The sequence below is a fragment of the Schistocerca americana genome, chromosome 3 (genome assembly GCF_021461395.2).
Source record: "Schistocerca americana isolate TAMUIC-IGC-003095 chromosome 3, iqSchAmer2.1, whole genome shotgun sequence".
In the NCBI taxonomy this organism is placed as follows: Eukaryota; Metazoa; Arthropoda; class Insecta; order Orthoptera; family Acrididae; genus Schistocerca; species Schistocerca americana.
In genome coordinates, this window is record NC_060121.1 from 514,587,917 (window position 1) to 514,609,332 (window position 21,416).

General features: G+C 43.2%; 1 protein-coding gene across 1 annotated transcript in view; it reads left to right on the forward strand.

The window, feature by feature from the left end:
* Window positions 1–21,416, forward strand: part of LOC124606173 (tRNA dimethylallyltransferase-like) — a 903,559-nt gene that overhangs the window by 425,303 nt on the left and 456,840 nt on the right. The window contains exon 4 of the mRNA XM_047138139.1: window positions 379–517. Coding sequence (XP_046994095.1) covers window positions 379–517 — 139 coding nt within the window. The remainder of the gene's footprint in view (window positions 1–378; window positions 518–21,416) is intronic.

The window sequence follows — 21,416 nt, forward strand, 5'->3', positions numbered from 1 at the left end:
CCCACATACAGTGCTCGCTTTTTCGTCTCTATATTTGCCACAGATGCAAGACCTGCACAATACTCCAAACTAAATTGTATCATCTGATGATGAATCGGCAGGCGATTCGAAACCGGTCATGAATAAATAAAAATTGAAGAAAAAACGGCGATTGGTTGCAGTAATTCCTGAAACCTTTAACAGTAATGTTGTTTTTATCGATGTCAATAACAGCCACGGTACAGCCTGATCTAAAATGTTCTTAATTTAAAGTACATGTAGATGCCTTGTGGTGACTATCCCAACGACTCAATTTTCGGACTATAGATGTGTTAGATGTGTTTTGGTAGTTTTTTTCATTTGTTCTGTGACTAAGTGTGTGTGTTGGTGTGTCGGCAGGTCGCTGCAGGTGTTCCGGCAGCTGGGCCGCAAGCACAGTGAGGTGCTGAGAGAACAGCGCGCAGCCGCGGGCGGCAGCAGCTTGGGAGGCCCCCTGCGCTACCCGGACTCCATCATCCTCTGGCCGCAGTGCCAACAGGTGAGCGCGGCGATCCCAGCTTCAGGGGACGTCCATTAATTACGTGAGCTCAGAATGGGGTGGCGGGAGGGGTCTGGCAACATGTCAGCAAATCTCATTTCAGAGGCGGGGGAGAAATGAAAATCTCACATCAACTTTTTAATACAGTGACTGTAAACTGAAGAGCCAAAGAAACTGGTACACCTGCCTAATGTCGTGTAGGTCCCTCGATAACACGCATAAGTGCTGCAACACGACATGGCATGGACTCGACTAATGTCCGAAGTAGTGCTCGAGGGCACTGACACCATGAATCCTGCAGGGCTGTTCATAAATCCGTAAGGCTACGAGGGGGTGGAGATCTATTCTGAACAGCGCGTTGCAAGGCATCCCAGATATGCTCAATAATGTTTATCTCTGGCGAGTTTGGTAGCCAGTGGAAATGTTTAAATTCAGAAGAGTGTTCCTGGAGATAATCTGTAACAATCCTGGACGTGTGGGGTCTCGCATAGTCTTGCTGGAATTGCCCGAATCCGTCGGAACGCAAAATGGACGTTAATGGATGCAGGTGATCAGACAGGATACTTACATACATGTGACCTGGCAGAATGGTGCCTAGACGTATCAGGAGCCCCATGTCACTCCAACTGCACATGCCCCACACCATTACAGAGCATCTGCCAGCTTGAACCGTCCCCTGCTGACATGTAGAGTCCATGGATTCATGAGGATGTCTCCATCCTGTAGACGTCTGTCCGCTCGATACAATTTGAAACGAAACTCGGCCGACCGTGCAACATGTTTCCAGTCATCAATAGTCCAATGTCGGTGTTGACGGTCCAGACGAGGCGTATGCTTTGTGTCGAGCAGTCATAAAGAGTGCTCGACGATTCTCTTCAGCCATCGTTGAATCCGTTCTTGCAGGATCGTTTTCCGACTGGAACGCTGTCGGTGATTTGATGTTTCACCGGTTTCCTGATATTCACGGTACACTCGTGAAATGGTTGTACGGGAAAGTCCCCTGCCATTGTAGCAGCAATAACGATCTAACAAGTCCACCAGACCCTTGTTGACTTATGTAGGCGTTGCCGACCGCAGCGCTGTAATCTGCCTGTGTACATATCTTTGTATTTCAATATGCATGCCTATACCAGTTTCATTGACGCTTTAGTGTACATTACCAGGGGACCCGTGCGAAACTTTCGCCCTTGTATAGTTTTAAATAATGACAGTATTTGGAATAAACGTAGTCGTCGGGATAAGGGCAGTTGTGATAATGAATAAAAAACATTATTAGATGTTAACCGAACGACGTGACATAATAATCTTGAATTTACGGTGCATCCTTGCATGTATGTATGCGCATACTTTTGAACAAAAAATGCTTCAAATGGTTCTGAGCACTATGGGACTTAACATCTGTGGTCATCAGTCCCCTAGAACTTAGAACTACTTAAACCTAACGAGCCTAAAGACATCACACACATCCATGCCCGAGGCAGGATTCGAACCTGCGACCGTAGCAGACGCGCGGTTCCGGACTGAGCGCCTAGAACCGCTAGACCACCGCGGCCGGCTACTTTTGAATAAGTTTCTTTACAGAGCATTACAGTACCTTGGTGTAAACGATATTTGACGTAAGAATATAACCTTCGTGTACTTTCTGTTTTTCGTTTTCTTTAACAGATATAAAAGTGTTACTTGATTTAGTTATCCTTGAAAAAGGCTACATCCTTTTTTCCTTGAGTAAAGACGGTATTTGTTATATACAGTCCTGCTCATCGTAGCGTTTGCCCTGCGACTTATTTGTAAGATCAAAAATGGAAATTTAATGTGACAACTGTCTTCTTGTCAATTGAAGAGGCATGTTTGGATCAGGTGGTATTACAACACCTTTTCCGGTGTCAATCAGCTGAGAATTTGTTGTAAATTCATTGACTTTTGTTACAGTAAGGGCGTTAACGTTGCAGTAGCAATAAATAAATCACACCTTTAGGCGAGAATTTACGAACTTCCAGTATGCTGGAGTAACTTGGGTCAGGAAATTCTGTTAGTCAATAGAAAGAAAAACCAGTCCAAACTGCAAATGTTTTATTTTCCTTTCGATGAATAGCTTGGGTCGAGACCCATTTTCAAATCAAAATCGAAAATGGCAGTTCTGAATAAGTCAAAAAATGTGTAATATGCATTCACAGTGCATAAAGAGTTATCTGTACGCACGCAGACGTACAGTACACATTTTTAACATCTTAGGAAATGCCATTTTCAACTATTTTATGTTCATTTGAAAATTAGACTCGACCTGAAACTAGTTATCGAATGGTCGCAAAGTATGTTCATTTAGAAAAGTCAGCTTGTATGACGGACAGAGTTTTTGGTCTGCCGCAGTGGTGTACTGTTATTTTCTGTGACAATGCTGCATACAAATTATCCAGTTAATAAGTATTTTAAAACAAGTGAAAGGGTATTTGTAGTAAGCTAATATCAGAAGGGAGTCTCTTCTTCGTTATTAATAAGTTAGCTGCATAAAATTTAGGTATGATGTAGGCATCCATGATGCCCCTTTACCTAGAATAATTAAAAGTCTCTTTTACGTTAAAATTTTCGACAAATAGTAAGTTCTAGCGCAAACTCAGTATGCAATGTCAGAAGGTGGTTAAAAATCCTTTCTAGCGATACCTACCTGTAGCTTTAGCATTTGTGGACAAAAAGGGATGTTGACTTGGGAAATACTATATATGATTATAACGGATAACATTTTGTTATAACGGATAACATTTTAGTTTTTTGAAATTAATCCCGAGCATAGACAGTATTAAAGTGGCCACCAATCCGTAAGGCGTCTCTGAACAGAATGCTTTTACACATGTGCATGCACTTAGCCGCACGATTGTCAGACGTCAGTCGGGTGCTTCCTTGCCGCGCCGGTTGAAATCACTGCGTGTCACTCAGTTGTGATATTCTGCAACGGACATAAAACCCTTGTTATTTCGTCAGAATGAATATGTATGAGAACTTCTACAATGTCTTTGTTAAGCAGCATGCCAACAAGTCGAAACAAACGTGCCGGCAAGAAGTTAATCGTCAGTGGAAGGAAGCTAAGCTGAAGTTTACGGACAAGTATTCTTTACGTGATCACATAAATCAAAAGATTGAAAAGTTGTGTAATCATACGTATCAAAGAGACTTACAAATAATGTGGTCTCTCATCTGCAAACTAAGCAAACGTTCAGTGAAATTTAATGTATGTAATGCATCAAAAAAAGCTCAATTCTTTAGTCATCCTACAAAACGATCAGTACTGTTTGCGCTGAGCTATTTTGTTCGTCTGTGTCTCTCTGTCTGACTGTCCATCCGAATACTGCTCAGGATTGACATGTTTAAAATAAAGTGGTTTAATCACTAGTTTTTCGTAAATCGAGGTATCACTTTTTCTGCGGAATTAGAGGTGCAGTTGATAAATACGTTTAAGAAGCACTATAACGAGTTTAAATAAATTGTCTTGAAAGCTGGCAAATGGCGGAGAATATTGAGAGAATATCCATTATTTCAACGGATAACATTTTGTTTTATGAAATTAATTCCCAGCATCCTTAATCGGTATTTTTAGTAGTGTGAAGCAAAAATATGAGTCTATCAAATAAATTAAAAAATCTTCCCATTCCATCGTGGCAGGACTTTACAGCAACTGGTTTAAAAGTGTTTCAGAACAAATAGAATTATTTGATGTCAGTGAGGCGTTTCGCCCTTTTGGGACATCATGAGATTGTGTAAAAGTAGCTGGATACATGACCCATCAGTCATAATACCAATTATGTATCCGGTTAACTTGGTGTCCATTTTACATTATATGTTGTTTTATGACTAATAAATAATTTAAATAATTTTGCAACCGAGACTGTTTTTGTTCTGAAATAAATTTAATTATTTAAAAATTATATGATTAGCCTCACGTGAGGGGGACCACCACATCTCACCAAATCTCATCAAGTGGAAGGTGGGGTGGGGGGGGGGGGAGGTTCCAAATTAAAAAAAAAAAGGAACGCCACGTAATTAATGGACGCCCCCTTATCTCGTAGAGGTACGTCACTGTCCAATCGGTGCTAGATTAATGGTGTGCATTCATGGTTTTCTGCCGATTTGTTGTTTCCATTTTATGCGCGCTATTTCGGCGACAGATCTAGACGTTTTCTTCAGGTGCTGCGAGTTCTACTGTTACGTGTACTTGCTGGCCGCAGTCCGACCAGAGTGTCAAGATAAGTAAGTAGCGTCTCTTTGTCAGGGATGGGTAGCTCTTGTGGAACGGTTGTCCACCACAGTCCAATTCGAATCTTCTCGTGATTGCCTTTCACACACATCCGTCCCTAACACATTTTAGAATCCTCGACTTCTCTCACTTCTTTCTCTTCTTGTACTTCCGTGTTCTTCCTATCCTGCTTTGCGTCCTCTTCCCCTTTTTTGTGCTACGTCATTTTGTTTCGCCTGTCGTATAGCTGTGCCCCCATGGAGACGGTGCCCAGGGCACACGCCCTGCTTCCATACCCCAATTAATGCCTCTATTTGAGGATCTGGTAAGCATTCGAGAATCGTACTGACAACCTAGAACCACCAGATTCATCAAGTTCAGATATTAAAAAAATCACACCTATTTCTTTTCAGTGTGACCACTGACACTCGGTTAATACCGGTGGAAACTCATCTCGAGAGAGAGATTCCGGGACCAATAGCGTACGTTCCATTAAGTAGTGGAATGTCTTCGCTGGTGCGTTTCTAGTGCGGTTTTACAAAGATTGATTATCATTTTAAAAAACACTGATTTTTTTCAACTCGATGCAGTCATATACTGTAGTGATTCCTTATAACGAGGAGACTAGCAATGTGCATCATACGTTGTTGCCTTCTTTGTTGTACAAAGTGTAAGTAGCTAATTAAGAGATGTATATCACAGGGAACAACGCTTATTCACCGACCCACGAGGCAGGTAGTGCTACATGCTATACCAGCTGTCACATAAACATGTTCCTTGTCGCGTAAACTCGAGAGGACCGTTCTGCGGTTATTTGTGTAGTTGTGACTGTGTCGTTAGAAATGATTTCCTCTTGATGCTAGCGTCTTGAGGGAACAAATGGATGTGCAAGGCTGTGCGTTATTGTGACACCAGCGTCACATAAAACGGTAGACTTACAGCAGCAGAAATGACCGCTTACGATCATGTTACAATGTCGTTGTCATCACTGGTTCTATTAGAATAAATCGTTCCTGCAGAGGCTCAAGGTCACATACGTGTAGCAGTAAGGAAGTAATCACAAATATCGTGCTAGTCTTTGTAGCTTGTAAAAGATTACGAGCATATTTATCAAGACCATCTTAAGAGTGGAACACACAATAACCCCTTTGACTCTGACGCTCATGAAAAGAGTTGACTACTGACCTTGTGGTAACTATAAAGCTCTTGTATCATACATCTAAGCACTGCGTAAGAGCTGAGAGTGGTAGCCGATGTGCATGTTCGTCAGGACTTCTACCCAACTTTCTCCATTAATTCCTTTGTGTCTTTATTTATTCCTCCCCCCCCCCCCCCTCCCAGAGAAGGCCGATCAATGTATTAATGACTGTGCATGGTACTTATTGTGATTGTGATTCAAGGAAAAGGTGAAAAGTCGCCGAGCATGCCTTGAGAGATATTGGCTTCTAGGTCAAAATTCATGCGTTTCTGCATGAAGTCCCCCTACCGATTGATTCACACACACACACACACACACACACACACACACACACACACACACATACACACAAAGGACGCCGCTCGAAGTAAGTATCCGAATTGGACGGAAATCGGTAGATGTAATTGTACAGGCGAACAAATGATTACAGTTTCAGAAAAATTGGATGATTTGTTCAAGAGAAACAGCTTCACGAAGCGAGCAAGTCAGTCATGCGTTGGACCAACTCTTGCCCTTACGCGAGCAGTTATTCGGCTTTGGTACTGATCAATAGAGTTGTTGGATGTCCTCTTGAGGGATATCGTGCCAAATTGTGTCCAGTTCGCGTATTAGATCGTTAAAACACTCGTCGTGTGCGGGCGAGAATCCTGGGCTTACATTTCAGCAAGATACTGCCCACCCGCACACGCCGAGTGTTCCTACTGCTTGTCTTTCTGCTAGCCTACGTTGGCCAACAAGTTCGCCGGATCTCTCCCCAATTGAGAATGTTTGGAACATTACGGGCAGAGCTCTCCAACTAGGCCAATATTTTGACGATCTAACGCGCCAGTTGGACAGAAGTTGACATGCTATCTCTCAGGAGGATCTCCAACAACTCTATCGGTCAGTGCCAAGCCGAGTAACTGCTTGGGTAAGGGCCAGAGTTGGTCCAACGCGTTATTGACCTGCTCACTTTGTGAAGCTCTTTCTTTTGAACAAAACACCCAATTTTTCTGAAATTGTAATATCCCATTCGATAATTCATTCGTATGGCGTGTTTTTTCCCCCTTAGAGTGTATCGTTCGGTATCACAACAGCATATGACGGGAGGTAAAGTTATAATTAACACGTCGAATAAATAAAGTTCGTTAATTAATATTTTATTTGTCGTAGGTACACGACTGCAGTCCTGGTTCGGCGCTAGGGGGTGCCAAAACAACATGACGTATCCTGTTGTCAAAGTGTAGGCTTGAAGACGGATGTATCGCGATCCAGGCAATAGCCGTTAATTGAGATTGAGTAACTGATCAGTTTTCAGCATCCTGTGCGTCATTTTGAACACGGCCAAAGTCGCCGCCTTGTGGTTTCGCGATTGCTCATATCCGTTGAGAACACTTTGTTCAAATGGCTCTGAGCACTATGGGACTTAACATCTATGGCCATCAGTCCCCTAGAACTTGGAACTACTTAAACCTAGCTAACCTAAGGACGTCACACAACACCCAGTCATCACGAGACGTTGAGAACACTCTCCGAACCACCGAGACAGCAGTGAAAATAAAACAATAAACTGGTAGCCAAGATCGCAGGAATTCTTTTTATTCCATGATTACCGATTTCGGCGAAATTTAAAGCCGCCATCATCGGATATTAGGACAACATACAGGTTACAACATCAAGGCAAACAATGGTGATTTTAATAGTTGCCTATAACAGGCAGGCCTTACAAATGTGTCGTAAGTAGCACATAGGCGTCCAAGGCGGCCTGTAGTGTAAGAACAGAGCCGGAGTTGCGGTAGTATCTAGCTTGCGCTTGTATGGGATGGAGACACTTAACATTTATAATGTCATCTCCTCGGAGCGTAGTGGCAGTGACTTGTGCAAGTGCTTCCTCGGGCTACACAGTGCTGCCGTCGCGACAAGTGCGTTGGCCGGGCTACTGCCGGTCAGGGTCGCGGTGCGCTGATAGCCGGTGTCAGCTGTGCCCCAGACGCGCCGCGCCGCGCCGCGCCGCCGGAAGCCGCCCACGCCACCGACGCCGCCCGCCCGATAGCTGCCGGCCCGCGTCCCGCCATAAAAACCTGACCACATGCCGTGGCGCGCCAGTCTACGTCTCCATCTACTGATGCGGTCCGTAATACTCTCCTCCCACATTTTATTTCATTTAGTACTCGGCTAGAGCTAAGTGCTACTGGCTGGGGATGACAAACTGATCTCATATTTTTAGATTTCCAAGAGGATTTTAACACCATTCCTCACAATCGACTTCTGATTAAATTGTGTGCCTATGGAGTATCGTCCCAACTGGATTCGTGATTTCCTGTCAAGGTCACAGTTCGCAATAACTGACAGAAAGTCATCGAGCAAAATGAAAGTACCATCTGGCTTATCCCAAAGAAGTGTTATGGGTTCTTTACTGTCCATGACCTACTTAAACCATTTAGGAAACCATCTGAGCAGCCCTCTTAGATTGGCTGCAGATCATGCTGTCATTTACAGTAGTGTAAAGTCATCAGATAATCAAAACCAATTACAAACTGATTAGACAAGATATCTGTATGATGCAAAAACTTGAAACTGACTCTTTAATAACGAAAAGTGTAAAGTCTTCCACATGCATAATAAAAAGAATTCGATAAATTTCAGTTACAGGATAAAACAAACTAAATCTAAAGGCTGTAAATTCAACTAAATAATTAGGGATCACAGTTACAAATAACTAAAATTGGGCCGGCCGGGGTGGCCTTGCGGTTCTAGGCGCTACAGTCTGGAGCCGAGCAACCGCTACGGTCGCAGGTTCGAATCCTGCCTCGGGCATGGATGTGTGTGATCTCCTTAGGATAGTTAGGTTTAAATAGTTCTAAGATTTAGGCGACTGATGACCTCAGAAGTTGAGTCGCATAGTGCTCAGAGCCATTTTGAACTAAAATTGGAACGATCACACAGATAACGTTGTGGGGAAAGCAAACCAGAGACTGCCATTTATCGCCAGAACACTTAGAAAATGCAGTGGACTTACTAAAGAGACTGCTTACACGAAGCCTCTCCGTCCTCTTCTTGAGTATTGTTGCGCGTTGTAGGATTCTTACCAGATTGCATTGACGGAAGACATCGAAAATATTCGAAGAAAAGCAGTTGCTTTTGTACTATCGCGAAGTAGAGCAGAGAGCGCCATGGATATGATCCGCGAATTAAGATGGCAGTCATTATAAAGAAAGGCATTTTTCGTTGCAGCAGGATATTCTCGCGGAATTTCAATCTCGAGCTTTCTCCACCAAGTACAAACATTTTATTGGCGTCCACCTACATAGGGAGAAATGATCGTCATATTAAAATAAGACAAATCATAGCTTTTACGGAAAGATTTAGGTTTTCTCTTTACCGCGCGTTGTTCCAGCGTGGAACGGTAGAGAAAAAGCTTGAAAGTGATTCGATGAACCCTCTGCTCCGCACTTAATTCATAATTACAAAGTAGTGATGACGTCGTACTCCAGAACAACCTCATGATTATTGTCGATGACAGTGTCACAGCGATGGTGTTATTTTTCTTTTTTTTTTCTTTATTCGTAGCTATCTTGACTTAAAAATGGTTTACCGGTTTCGGTTTTTACGAGTCGTCATTAGAACAATAAAAAACACAAGATAAAATTTAAAGTAACATTGATGGAGGCTAGATCGCTGTATTAGACATGTTACATTCGTTACAAGGTACTGCCAGTGTTTTTATGTATTTCCTGGGTTTTATTTATGATGACGTCACGTAAAAGTCGAATCTGGTGAACTGTCATAAGTTAGTTCAATGCGATCAAGATTATTATGAATGAAAAGCTATTCTCCAGTATAGATCCCGACCTCTGATTTTTTACTGCATAAATAGCGGAGGTGCAATATGCGATAAACCTTTTTCCTTTCATTAAAGTTTTTAAAGTTTTGAAATTACGTGTACAGCGTATTGAAAGTAGCCAAGTGCTCTCATTCGCAAATACTGAATGACTATAGTGCGGGTAATTTGTGCGCCGTGGTATACTCTGTCTCAACACATATACACAGTTTCTTCAGACTTGAGTAGTTGACTTATTGTGTTAAACCCTCAACGTGAGATTATACCTGTTAATTAACAGATTATGACAGAATTGTAATTTTTTTAAAATTCGGCCGAGAATTACATGAAGTACTGAAAATCGTAATTGTTTAGACCTTGGAGGACGTTAGACAGTCAACCTGCAACTGTAACCGGGGATGTATTCTCAATCTTCAACTCTTCAGCCGTTTCGTCACACAGATGATTCTTTCTAAAATAAAATCTGTATAGGCACATGAGTAAGTTAAAATGCACCCCAAGTCCCTGTCTTCATTCACGTGAAAGGACAGTCTTGTGATATCGAATCAGTTTTTTTTTTTAAATACGCTGTTAACATTTTGGTTCTCCTTACTATATCCCGGATAGTTCCCAATAACCATCATATTCCTGATGTAACATAGAGTACTCGGTGCTGCAGTCGCGTAGAACATTGGCCTGACGTCTGAACGATGCTAATATCATCCTTGAGGCATCGTGGGACGGTGATATTGGAGGAGTATGCGGTCGGAACAGAGCTTTCATGGCGGTTAATGACGGCGCCCGAAACCAGAGCCATTACTTCTCCTTACGATAACTTTCTTAGAGGCTGTGTGTAAACAGTTTGAGTTTCCGCTCCAACAAAGTATCTAGAATCTTTCCTCTGGCTCCTTGACGACAGAAGCAGACTATATTCTTGATACTGTCGTGATGGTTAATACCCGATGAACATAAGACATGTACATCGAACGTGTTGAGTATCTGGATACAAGTAGTAGTTTGCAGCTGCGATATGCCGACTTTAAATTATCTGCATATGTTTACACACATTACTAATTCGATATAGTGACAATGGGAGAAACGAAATGGTCCAGAATTGCAATAGACTGGATCGCAAAATGCAGCGTACCGCTGGGAAGACATGGGAGCACATGGATGGATGGATGCATGGATGGATGGATGGGTGGATGGGGATAAGACAATACTTGGGGCAGCAGGGAGTATTGGAGAACTGAAGAGAAAAGCAGATGGAGAGCCTTAACTGTCGCATTGTGCTGTCCTCTGGGACTGATCGCGTAAATTTGCCATGTAATTCATCTTTATCGTCGCCATATCTTTGCTTGTATGCACGGGTGCTTATATCAGCGCATTTCGCGTGGTTGCCGCTCACTTTCATAGTCTCTGCTGGCCTGACGATGTCGCTAGCAAGTCGTCTGTTGTCAAACATTTATTTTTTTCTTTATAAACGAAAAATACAAAAATATTGATGGTCTATAGTATTAACTAAACAAACACTGCTTTTAGCCTTGTTTCACAATTTATTACTAATGTTGTTGCACAACCTAGGTTTCGGGTTATAAGCTCATTTTCGGGTACATTACTGATTACATCTTTAGTTAACCTGTTTTCGGTTTGAAAGGCCATCACCAGTCTGATTATGTTGGCCTTATAAGCCACAGGCGAATTAACGAAATAAATTAACACTGTAGAACACCAAAATTTTCTACTTTTCATTTATAAACAAAGTTATTCAACTAAACAGCAACGGAAGAATCACTTTACATAACTTGGCTGCAAATTCTCTTCATCCTCTTGCAGCATATCCCCGGCATGAAACGCGTACAGTTGGGGGCAGCCTATTGCGTCTCCTCCTCATCCATCTCTCTCTCTCTCTCTCTCTCTCTCTCTCTCTCTCTCTCACACACACACACACACACACACACACACACACACACCCCGCCTCCCCATGCCCAAGGCCTTTCATTTGGCGCATGACTTAGCGTCGTCAAACAGCGAAATTTCTCTCTCGCTAACTCACAGTGGACATCTGGTGGGGCGTTATTTGTCGCGGTTTCCTACCTGGTCTGCCCGAGTAGGCACCTCAGTAGCATCATTTTTTTTTCCCAGGATGATATTTGATTCTACAGTTAAGTGTGCGCTCATTTGAAATTTACTGGGAGATTAAAACTGTGTGCCGGAGCGGTATTCCATACTGGAACCTGTACCTGTCGCGGGCAGTTACTCCACCGACTTGCCAGAGTGCCCGTCCCGCAAAATATGTTGGAGAACTATTGTGTGGACTTTGGAAGGTGAGAGCGTGGTCTGAGGCGCCTTGTCACGGTTCGCGCGGCTACCCACGTCGGAGGTTCGAGTCCTCCCGCGGGCGTGGGTGTGTGTGTTGTCCTTAGCGTAAGTTAGATTAAGTAGTGAGTGAGCCTAGGGACCGATGACCTCGGCAGTTCAGTCCCATAGGACCTTGCCACAATTTGGAAGGCGAGAGAAGAGGGAATCAGGAAGTGAAGTATCGAGGGCGGGTTGTGAGTTGTTCTTGGGTAGCACAGTTTCGATCCTGGTCCTAGAAGCTTCAACATTCCTTTTTGGTCACGTACCTAAAATGTACCATTTACAGCGTACGATGATCCTTGCATTGTAATACTCGTACGTAAAATGGTATGGACTGACGCGTGATAACGTAATGAATATGACATTTATACACAACGAAGTTATCGAATTATGCCGTCTATGTTTTCTTCTACAGAATAATATGTTTTTGATAAAGATTATTTTGAACGTCTGAGTACGAGGACATGATGAAAAGCAATGTCTCCGATTTATTTATGTCAAAATTCTTAAAATTGTTTAAATAAAACAACCGTTATTAGCATTCTATATCGTTATTCTTCGTGTCTAGACATTTATTTCTCAAGATAGTCACCATGGCGACGAACACATTTCTCCCAACCAGAGACCAGTTTGCTGATACCGTCATTGTAGAACGTTTGACTTTGTCAGCGTCCCCCTAAACTCACCTCTGTCAAGCGAAGTCCACGAAAGTGGTCATTAAGTTTTGGAAACAGATGAAAATCTGATAGGGCCAAGTCGTGACTGTATGGAGGATATTCGATGACAGTGAACCCAATGCGTCGGATTGTTGAGATGTCGCAGAGGTCGTGTGTGATTAACATTGTCACACTGAAGGAAAGGGTGCTCCATGTGTGGGTGAACTCGTAGAATTCGAAACTCGACGACAGCTCGCTGTTTCTCACGTACAAGCATAGTTACGTTACACACCGCTATCTTACACGCTATAATTCGGTGCCCTCTAGCGGCGAAGGGCTGCGTATACGTAGACATGAAGAATAAAGATGTACACTAATGGCCATTCAAATTGCCACACCAAGAAGATGATGTGCTACAGATCCGCAATTTAATCGACAGGAAGAAGATGCAAATGATTAGCTTTTCAGAGCATTCACACAAGGTTGGCACCGGTGGCGAGACGTACAACGTGCTGACATGAGGAAAGTTTCCAACCGATTTCTCATACACAAACAGCAGTTGACCGGCGCTGCCTGGTGAAACGTTGTTGTGATGTCTCGTGTAAGGAGGAGAAATGCGTACCATCACGTTTCCGACTTTGACAAAGATCAGATTGTTGCCTCTCGCGATTGCGGTCTATCGTATCACGACGTTGCTGCTCGCGTTGGTCGAGATCCAATCACTGTTAGCAGAATATGGAATCGGTGGGTTCAGGAGGGAAATACGGAACGCTGTGCTGTATCCCAACGGCCTCGTATCACTAGCAGTCGGGATGACAGGCATCTTATCTGCGTGGGTGTAACGGAACGTGCAGCCACGTCTCGATCCCTGATCAACAGATAAGGACGTCTGCAAGACAACAACGATCTGCACGAACAGTTCGACGACGTTTGCAACAGCGTGGACTATCAGCTCGGAGACCATGGCTGCGGTTACCCTTGACGGTGCATCACAAACAGGAGCGCCTGCGATGGTGTACTCAATGAAGAACCTGGTAGCACGAATGTCGAAACGTCATTTTTTTTGGATGAATTCAAGTTCTGTTTACAGCATCATGATGGTCGCATCCCTGTTTGGCGACATCGCGGTGAACGCACATTGGAAGCGTGTATTCGTCATCGCCATACTGGCGTATCACCCGGCTTGCTGGTATGGGGTGCCATTGGTAACACATCTCGGTCACCTCTTGTTCGCACTGACGGCACTTTGAACAGTGGACGTTACATTTCAGATGTGTTACGACCCGTGGTTCTACCCTTCATTCGATCCCTGCGAAACCCTACATTTCAGCAGGATAATGCACGACCGCATGTTGCAGGTCCTCTACGGGCCTGTCTGGATACAGAAAATATTTGACTGCTGCCCTGGCCAGCACATTCTCCAGATCTCTTACCAATTGAAAACGTCTGGTCAATGGTGGCCGAGCAACTGTCTCGTCACAATACGCCAGTCACTACTCTTGATGAACTGTGGTACCGTGTTGAAGCTGCAGCTGTACCTGTACAAGCCATCCAAGCTCTGTTTGACTCAATGCCCAGGTGTATCAAGGCGGTTATTGCGGTCACAGGTGGTTGTTCTGCGTACTGATTTCTCAGGATCTATGCACCCAAATTGCGTGAAAATGTAATCACATGTTAGTTCTAGTATAACATATTTGTCCAATGAATTCCCGTTTATCATCTGCATTTGTTCTTGGTGTAGCAGTTTTAATGGCCAGTAGTGTAGAATGTTAATAACGGTCGTTTTATTTAAAAAACTTTAAGAGGCTTCACATAAATTTCAGAGGGATAACTTTTCAGTATGCTCACGTACTTCGGTACGCATGATCGTATTGGAGGTGACTTGACCTCGCCTCCCTTCGACATGACAGTAGTGGTGGACCTGTGGTTTTACGTGGGCCGGCCGACGTGGCCGAGCGGTTCTAGGCGCTACAGTCTGGAACCGCGTGACTGCTACGGTCGCAGGTTCGAATCGTGCCTCGGGCATGGATGTGTGTGATGTCCTTAGGTTAGTTAGGTTTATGTAGTTCCAAGTTCTAGGAGACTGATGACCTCAGATGTTAAGTCCCATAGTGCGCAGAGCCATTTGAACCATTTTTACGTGGAGCGCGAACCACGGTGGTGCTGGACGATTTACAGATTAACAACTCATTGACAGACGTGAAAGAAATGGTTCAAATGACTGTAAGCACTATGGGACTTAACGTCTGATGTCATCAGTCCCCTAGACTTAGAAATACTTAAACCGAACTGACCTAAGGACATCACACACATCCATGCCCGAGGCAGGATTCGAATATGTGACTGTAGCAGCGCGGTTACGGACTAAAGCGCCTAGAACCACTCGGCCACAACGGCTGGCACGTGAAAGAAGTGATGGGTGACAGAAAAACGTAATTTAATTGTAATATATTGTGCTTTACCGTGTTCGTCTTTCGTTTCGTATTCCAAAATATCTTGAAAGATTTATCATATAGTTTGTCATTGATAGCACACGACAATTTACTGTTTGCTTATTGCGTTCCACTGATACGCTCCTTAAAAAAGACATATATGACGTGAAACGAGATTTTCGCTGGCAGTGAAGGTAGATAGGCTTATTCACAGAAAATTACCTTTTCCAATGCTGGACCGCAGAGAGCTGGCAGCATATGCATAAGAACCCGAGTACAATTTTTCTCCCACGCTCGCGTTCTTCTGCGTGCATACCGACTACCGTACGCTAGGCCTCACACCAGTCTTGCCGTGCCTTGAGCGTGCTCATTCTCTTTCGGCTGAGAGGTGAGAAGTAACTGTTCTCGGTAGTAATGACTGTGCGAATTGCGGGTCTCCGCGTATGTGCCTCGGGCTTTCACCTGGAATGTCTTCCGAGAAACCACTTGGCAGCAAGCAGGACGGCGCTCAAGACGGAACGGTGGTTCATGAGCTGCCTGTGTAGTTGGCGTACAACGATTTTGGTCACTTCACAGAGAATACGGGCGCGTCAAAACCACTTGACTATTTCTATATTGAGGCGGGGTACAAATACTAAGAACACCTGGATGCTTTAAGAGTTGGTAACTTAATCAAACAATATTTTCAGCCCAAATTGCTGAATAAAAACTCTTCATGAATTACCATTGTATGAATTAATGACGCTCTTAGTACTGTGCTAGGCCGGTTTCCAGTTGTGGTTATTCGCTAAAAATGCAGTGGGATTTTGAAACGTATATTATTAACTACCTGGAAGAAAACGATTTATTGACAAATAGCCATCACGGATTCAGAAAATATCGATCTTGTGAAACACAAATAACTCTTTATTCTCGCGAAGTAATGAGTGCTATCGAGAGGGGGCGTCAAATTGATACCTCATTTTTAGATTTCCAGAAGCTTTTCTCAATGTTCCTCACAAGCGACTTCTAATCCAATTGCATGCCTAAGCAGTATCATCTCATTTGTGTGACTGTATTCGTGATTTCCTGTCAGAAAGATCGCACATCATAGTAACTGACGGGAGGTCAGCGAGTGAAACAGAAGTAATATCTCGCGTTCCCTAAGAAAGTTTTATAGGCCCTCTACTGATGCTGATCTACATAAACGATTAGGAAACAATTGTTTGCAAAATGGTTCAAATGGCTCTGAACACTATGGGGCTTAACTGCTGAGGTCATCAGTCCCCTAGAACTCAGAACTACTTAAACCTAACTAACCTAAGGACATCACAGACATCCATGCCCGAGGCAGGATTCGTTCCATGCCCGAGGCAAGATTCGAACCTGCGACCGTAGCGATCGCGCGGTTCCAGACTGTAGCGTCTAGAACCGCTCGGCCACTCCAGGCGGCAAATTATTTGCAGATGATGCCGTCATTTACTATCTTGTAAAGTCATCAGATGATCAAAACCAATTGAAAAATGATTTACACACGATATCTGTGTGGTGCAAAAGCTGGCAATTGACTCTAAGTAACGAAAAGTGTAAAGTACTAAAAAAAAAAAAAATCCGCCAAGTTTCGGTTACACGTTAAATCATACACATCTAAAGGCTGTAGGTATTACAGTTACGAAGAACTTAAACTGGAACGATCACGTAGATAATGTTGCGCGGGAAGCAAACCAGACACTGCTGTTTTTTGACAGAACACATAGAAAATGTGACAGGTCTACTAAAGAGACTGCCTCCACTACGCTTGTCCGCCCTTTTCTGGTGTGTGAAAATATTTTGTTGGCACCCACCTACTTAGAGAGAAACGATAATCATAATAAAATAAGAGAAATCAGAACTTGCACACAAGATTTAAGTGTTCGTATTTCCCGTGCGTGTTCGAGGCGGAACGATAGAGAAGTAGCAAAGGCATTGGGGTGTTGTTCCAGAACCTGACCGTAGCATAGCAGAAAATAAGGGAGCACCAGGATAGCGGCTTCAACTAACTAACGTAATAATAAACAATAACATAATAAACATGTGAAAAACAACATGGTTTTCTTCTTCAGTAAACAGTGAAAATTATACGGAAAGGTAGACACTGACAAAAATAATACCGTTCGCTGTACAAAACATGCACTGCATCTTAATGTATCCTGGCAATTGTTAACAGAATTTTTAATCGAAGAATGAAAATAGTCTATCCCTATCGCAAGCAAGATATTGAGTGCGACAATCATTTCATCTCACCATAGCCACCACTGACTTGAAAAACTCACTTATAGTGTGGGGAAAGCAATGTGAAGTGTATTTTTCAAAGGAACTGTTCGAGCATTCCGCCCAAGCTTTTCAAGAAACCTACAGATAACCTAGATCTGGTTTTGTTGTCTTAATCACTGTCCTTTTCTTGGTTCCCTAGAGAATTATGTGGCCTAGGAACTTTAGCTTCAGTGAGGTACTTATTTGCATGCTAAACAATGATAGTGATGAACACCGTGAATGAGGAATTATCCACTGTGCTCGGGCTTACGGAATGCTACTGTTTAACTTCCATCAGAGCTATATTTTATCCCAATAGTAAGTTGTCATAATTAAAAATGTATTCTTGTTATTTTATTGTAATTTAGTTACTGTAATTAAGCTTCTAGCATACATACGTGTGTGAATGCCTAGAGTACCAGAAAAGGCAATTAGTGTGACACTGTCTCAGTCCATATGTGAACTCACATTCTAGGATTTGTCGACCTGCAAAACGCGTGTGACAGTGTAAAACTGTGCAACATATTTGAAATTCTAAGAAAAGTAGAGGTGAGCTATAGGGAAATTCAGGTAGTATACAATATGCACATGAACCAAGAGGGAACAATGAGAGTGGGAGACCAAGAATGAAGTATTCGGATTAAAAAGGGTATATGACAGGGATGTAGTGTTTCGTTCCTACTGTTCAGTATATATATCGAAGAAGTAATGACGGAAATAAAAGAAAGACTCAAGTGCGGCATTAAGATCAGGGTGAAAGGATACCAGTGATAAGATTCGCCTATGGCATTGCTATCCTCAGTGAAAATGAAGAAGAATTACAGGATCTGGTGAATGGAATGAGTACAGAATATGAATTTAGAGTAAATCGAAGAAAGGCGAAAGTAATGAGAAGTAGCAGAACTGGGAATAGCCAGAAACTTAAAATCAGGATTGACGGTCACGAAGTAGAAGAGGTTAAGGAATTCTCCTGCGAGGCAGAAAAATAACCAGTGACGGATGGAACAAGGGGGACATCAAAAGCAAACTAGCACTGGCAAAAAAGGGGATTCCTGGACTGGAGAACTCTACTAGAATCAAACGTGGGCCTTAATTTGAGGAAGAAATTTCTGAGAATGTACAGTTGGAGCACAGCACCCATATGGTAGAGAAACATGGACTATGGGGTAACAGGAATAGAAGAGGCTCGAAGGATTCGAGATGTGGTGCTACAGAAGAATGTTGAAAATTAGGTGGACTGATAAGGTAAGGAATGAGGGGTTCGGCACGGAATTGGCGAGGAAAGGAATATATGGAAAATACTAACAACAAGAAGGGATAGGATGACGAGACACCTGTTAAGACATCAGGGAATAACTTCTGTAGTACTAGAGGGAGCGCCGGCCACAGTGGCCGTGAGGTTCTAGGCGCTACATTCTGGAACCGAGTGACCGCAAAGGTCGCAGGTTAGAATCCTGCCTCGGGCATGGATGTGTGTGATGTCCTTAGGTTAGTTAGGTTTAATTAGTTCTGAGTTCTAGGCGACTGATGACCTCAGAAGTTAAGTCCCATAGTGCTCAGAGCCATTTGAACCATTTTTGAACTAGAGATTAAAAGTTGTAGGGGAAGACAGAGATTGGAATACATGGAATACACCGAGCAAATAATTAAGGACGTAGGTTGCAATTTCTACTGTGAGGTGGAAAGGTTTGCACTGGAGGGGAATTCATGGGGGGGGGGGGGGGTCCTGCGTCAAATCAATCAGAATACCGATGACTCAAAAAAAAGTTATGGAAAATATTATTAAAATGTTTATCCTCTTCATCAAACAGTGTTGTCCTGAGAACTGATTTTATTCATTCCAATAATCAAACTATGCAGCCTGTGACTATCAGCTTTGTATTTTCTGGAATAGATATTTTTATATAAACGCTTGCTTACTTGTCTGAACGTTACGTCCCACACACACACACACACACACACACACAAACACACACACACACACACACACACACACACACACACATAGTGACTAGGGGTATAATTCATATGAAAAGTCGTAGGTTTATGAGAAACTAAGCTTGGAATTTATTATTGATCTTCATCATCAGTCACCTGAAACGTTAAACAAAGGGATGTTTACTACTTTTCAAGAATTTATGACGTTTTTGACAGTAATGCACATTGTTTTATGCAGACTTGAACAGCTGATAAATTGGGTCATCAAGCCAGTTCCTTTAAGCTAATTTTAGTAACCTATAATCAGCAGTACAGAACCCAGCAGTGACGTTTAAAAAAAACACTAGTAGACGTCACACGTGGTTAAAATATTTGCATTAATGTGATGCCCCCAAGACTTTCGTCGGCCAGTGTGAACAAGCGTGGAGGTGCACTGCACTCTGTATTCGGTATGAGCGAGATACTAACCTCCGTCTGGCCATCCGGAACCAAGTTACTTTGTCGTGTCCCTCAATTAAGGTGAATGCCGTTGGTACCCTTGGAAAAGCCACTACTGCGTTGCTTCCATATCCTTCTGCAATCCAAGCATTTGCTCCGTCCGCTATTTCGTTGTCGTTTCCTGGGCGTTAAGCCATCATCTTCATTTCCTTAAGCCGTATGATGTACAGCTCTATCGCTTCTCTGTTTATAAGTTGTTATTCGACGTATGAGTAGTTTTTTTCGTGTATAATTTTCCGATCCATGTTCTCCTCATAGTACGTAATCCTGGTTTAGTCAATAGTGTAGTGTTTCTACGGTTTCTTTATCGAAGTTATGTCTTGTTTCTTGTGTCGCTGTAATACGAGGTGCATTCAAGTTCTAAGGCCTCCGATTTTTTTTCTCTGGACTGGAAAGAGATAGAAACATACGCATTGTTTTAAAATGAGGCCGCGTTCATTGTCAATACGTCCCAGAGATGGCAGCACCGTATGGCAGATGGAATTTTACCGCCAGCGGCGAGAATGAGAACTGTTTTAAATACTTAAAATGGCGACGTTTTCCTTACTTGAACAGCGTGCAATCATTCGTTTTCTGAATTTGCGTGGTGTGAAACCAATTGAAATTCATCGACAGTTGAAGGAGACATGTGGTGATGGAGTTATGGATGTGTCAAAAGTGCGTTTGTGGGTGCGACAGTTTAATGAAGGCAGAACATCGTGTGACAACAAACTGAAACAACCTCGGGCTCGCACAAGCCGGTCTGACGACATGATCGAGAAAGTGGAGAGAATTGTTTTGGGGGATCGCCGAATGACTGTTGAACAGATCGCCTCCAGAGTTGGCATTTCTGTGGGTTCTGTGCACACAATCCTGCATGACGACCTGAAAATGCGAAAAGTGTCATCCAGTTGGGTGCCACGAATGCTGACGGACGACCACACGGCTGCCCGTGTGGCATGTTGCCGAGCAATGTTGACGCGCAATGACAGCACGAATGGGACTTTCTTTTCGTCGGTTGTGATAATGGATGAGACGTGGATGCCATTTTTCAATCCAGAAACAAAGCGCCAGTCAGCTCAATGGAAGCACACAGATTCACCGCCACCAAAAAAATTTCGGGTAACTGCCAGTGCTGAAAAAATGATGATGTCCATGTTCTGGGACAGCGAGGGCGTAATCCTTACCCATTGCGTTCCAAAGGCACTACGGTAACAGGTGCATCCTACGAATATGTTTTGAAGAACAAATTCCTTCCTGCACTGCACCAAAAATGTCTGGGAAGAGCTGCTCGTGTGCTGTTTCACCAAGACAACGCATCCGCACATCGAGCTAACGTTACGCAACAGTTTCTTCGTGATAACAACTTTGAAGTGATTCTTCATGCTCCCTACTCACCTGACCTCGCTCCTAGTGACTTTTGGCTTTTTCCAACAATGAAAGACACTCTCCGTGGCCGCACATTCACCAGCCGTGCTGCTATTGCCTCAGCGATTTTCCAGTAGTCAAAACAGACTCCTAAAGAAGCCTTCGCCGCTGCCA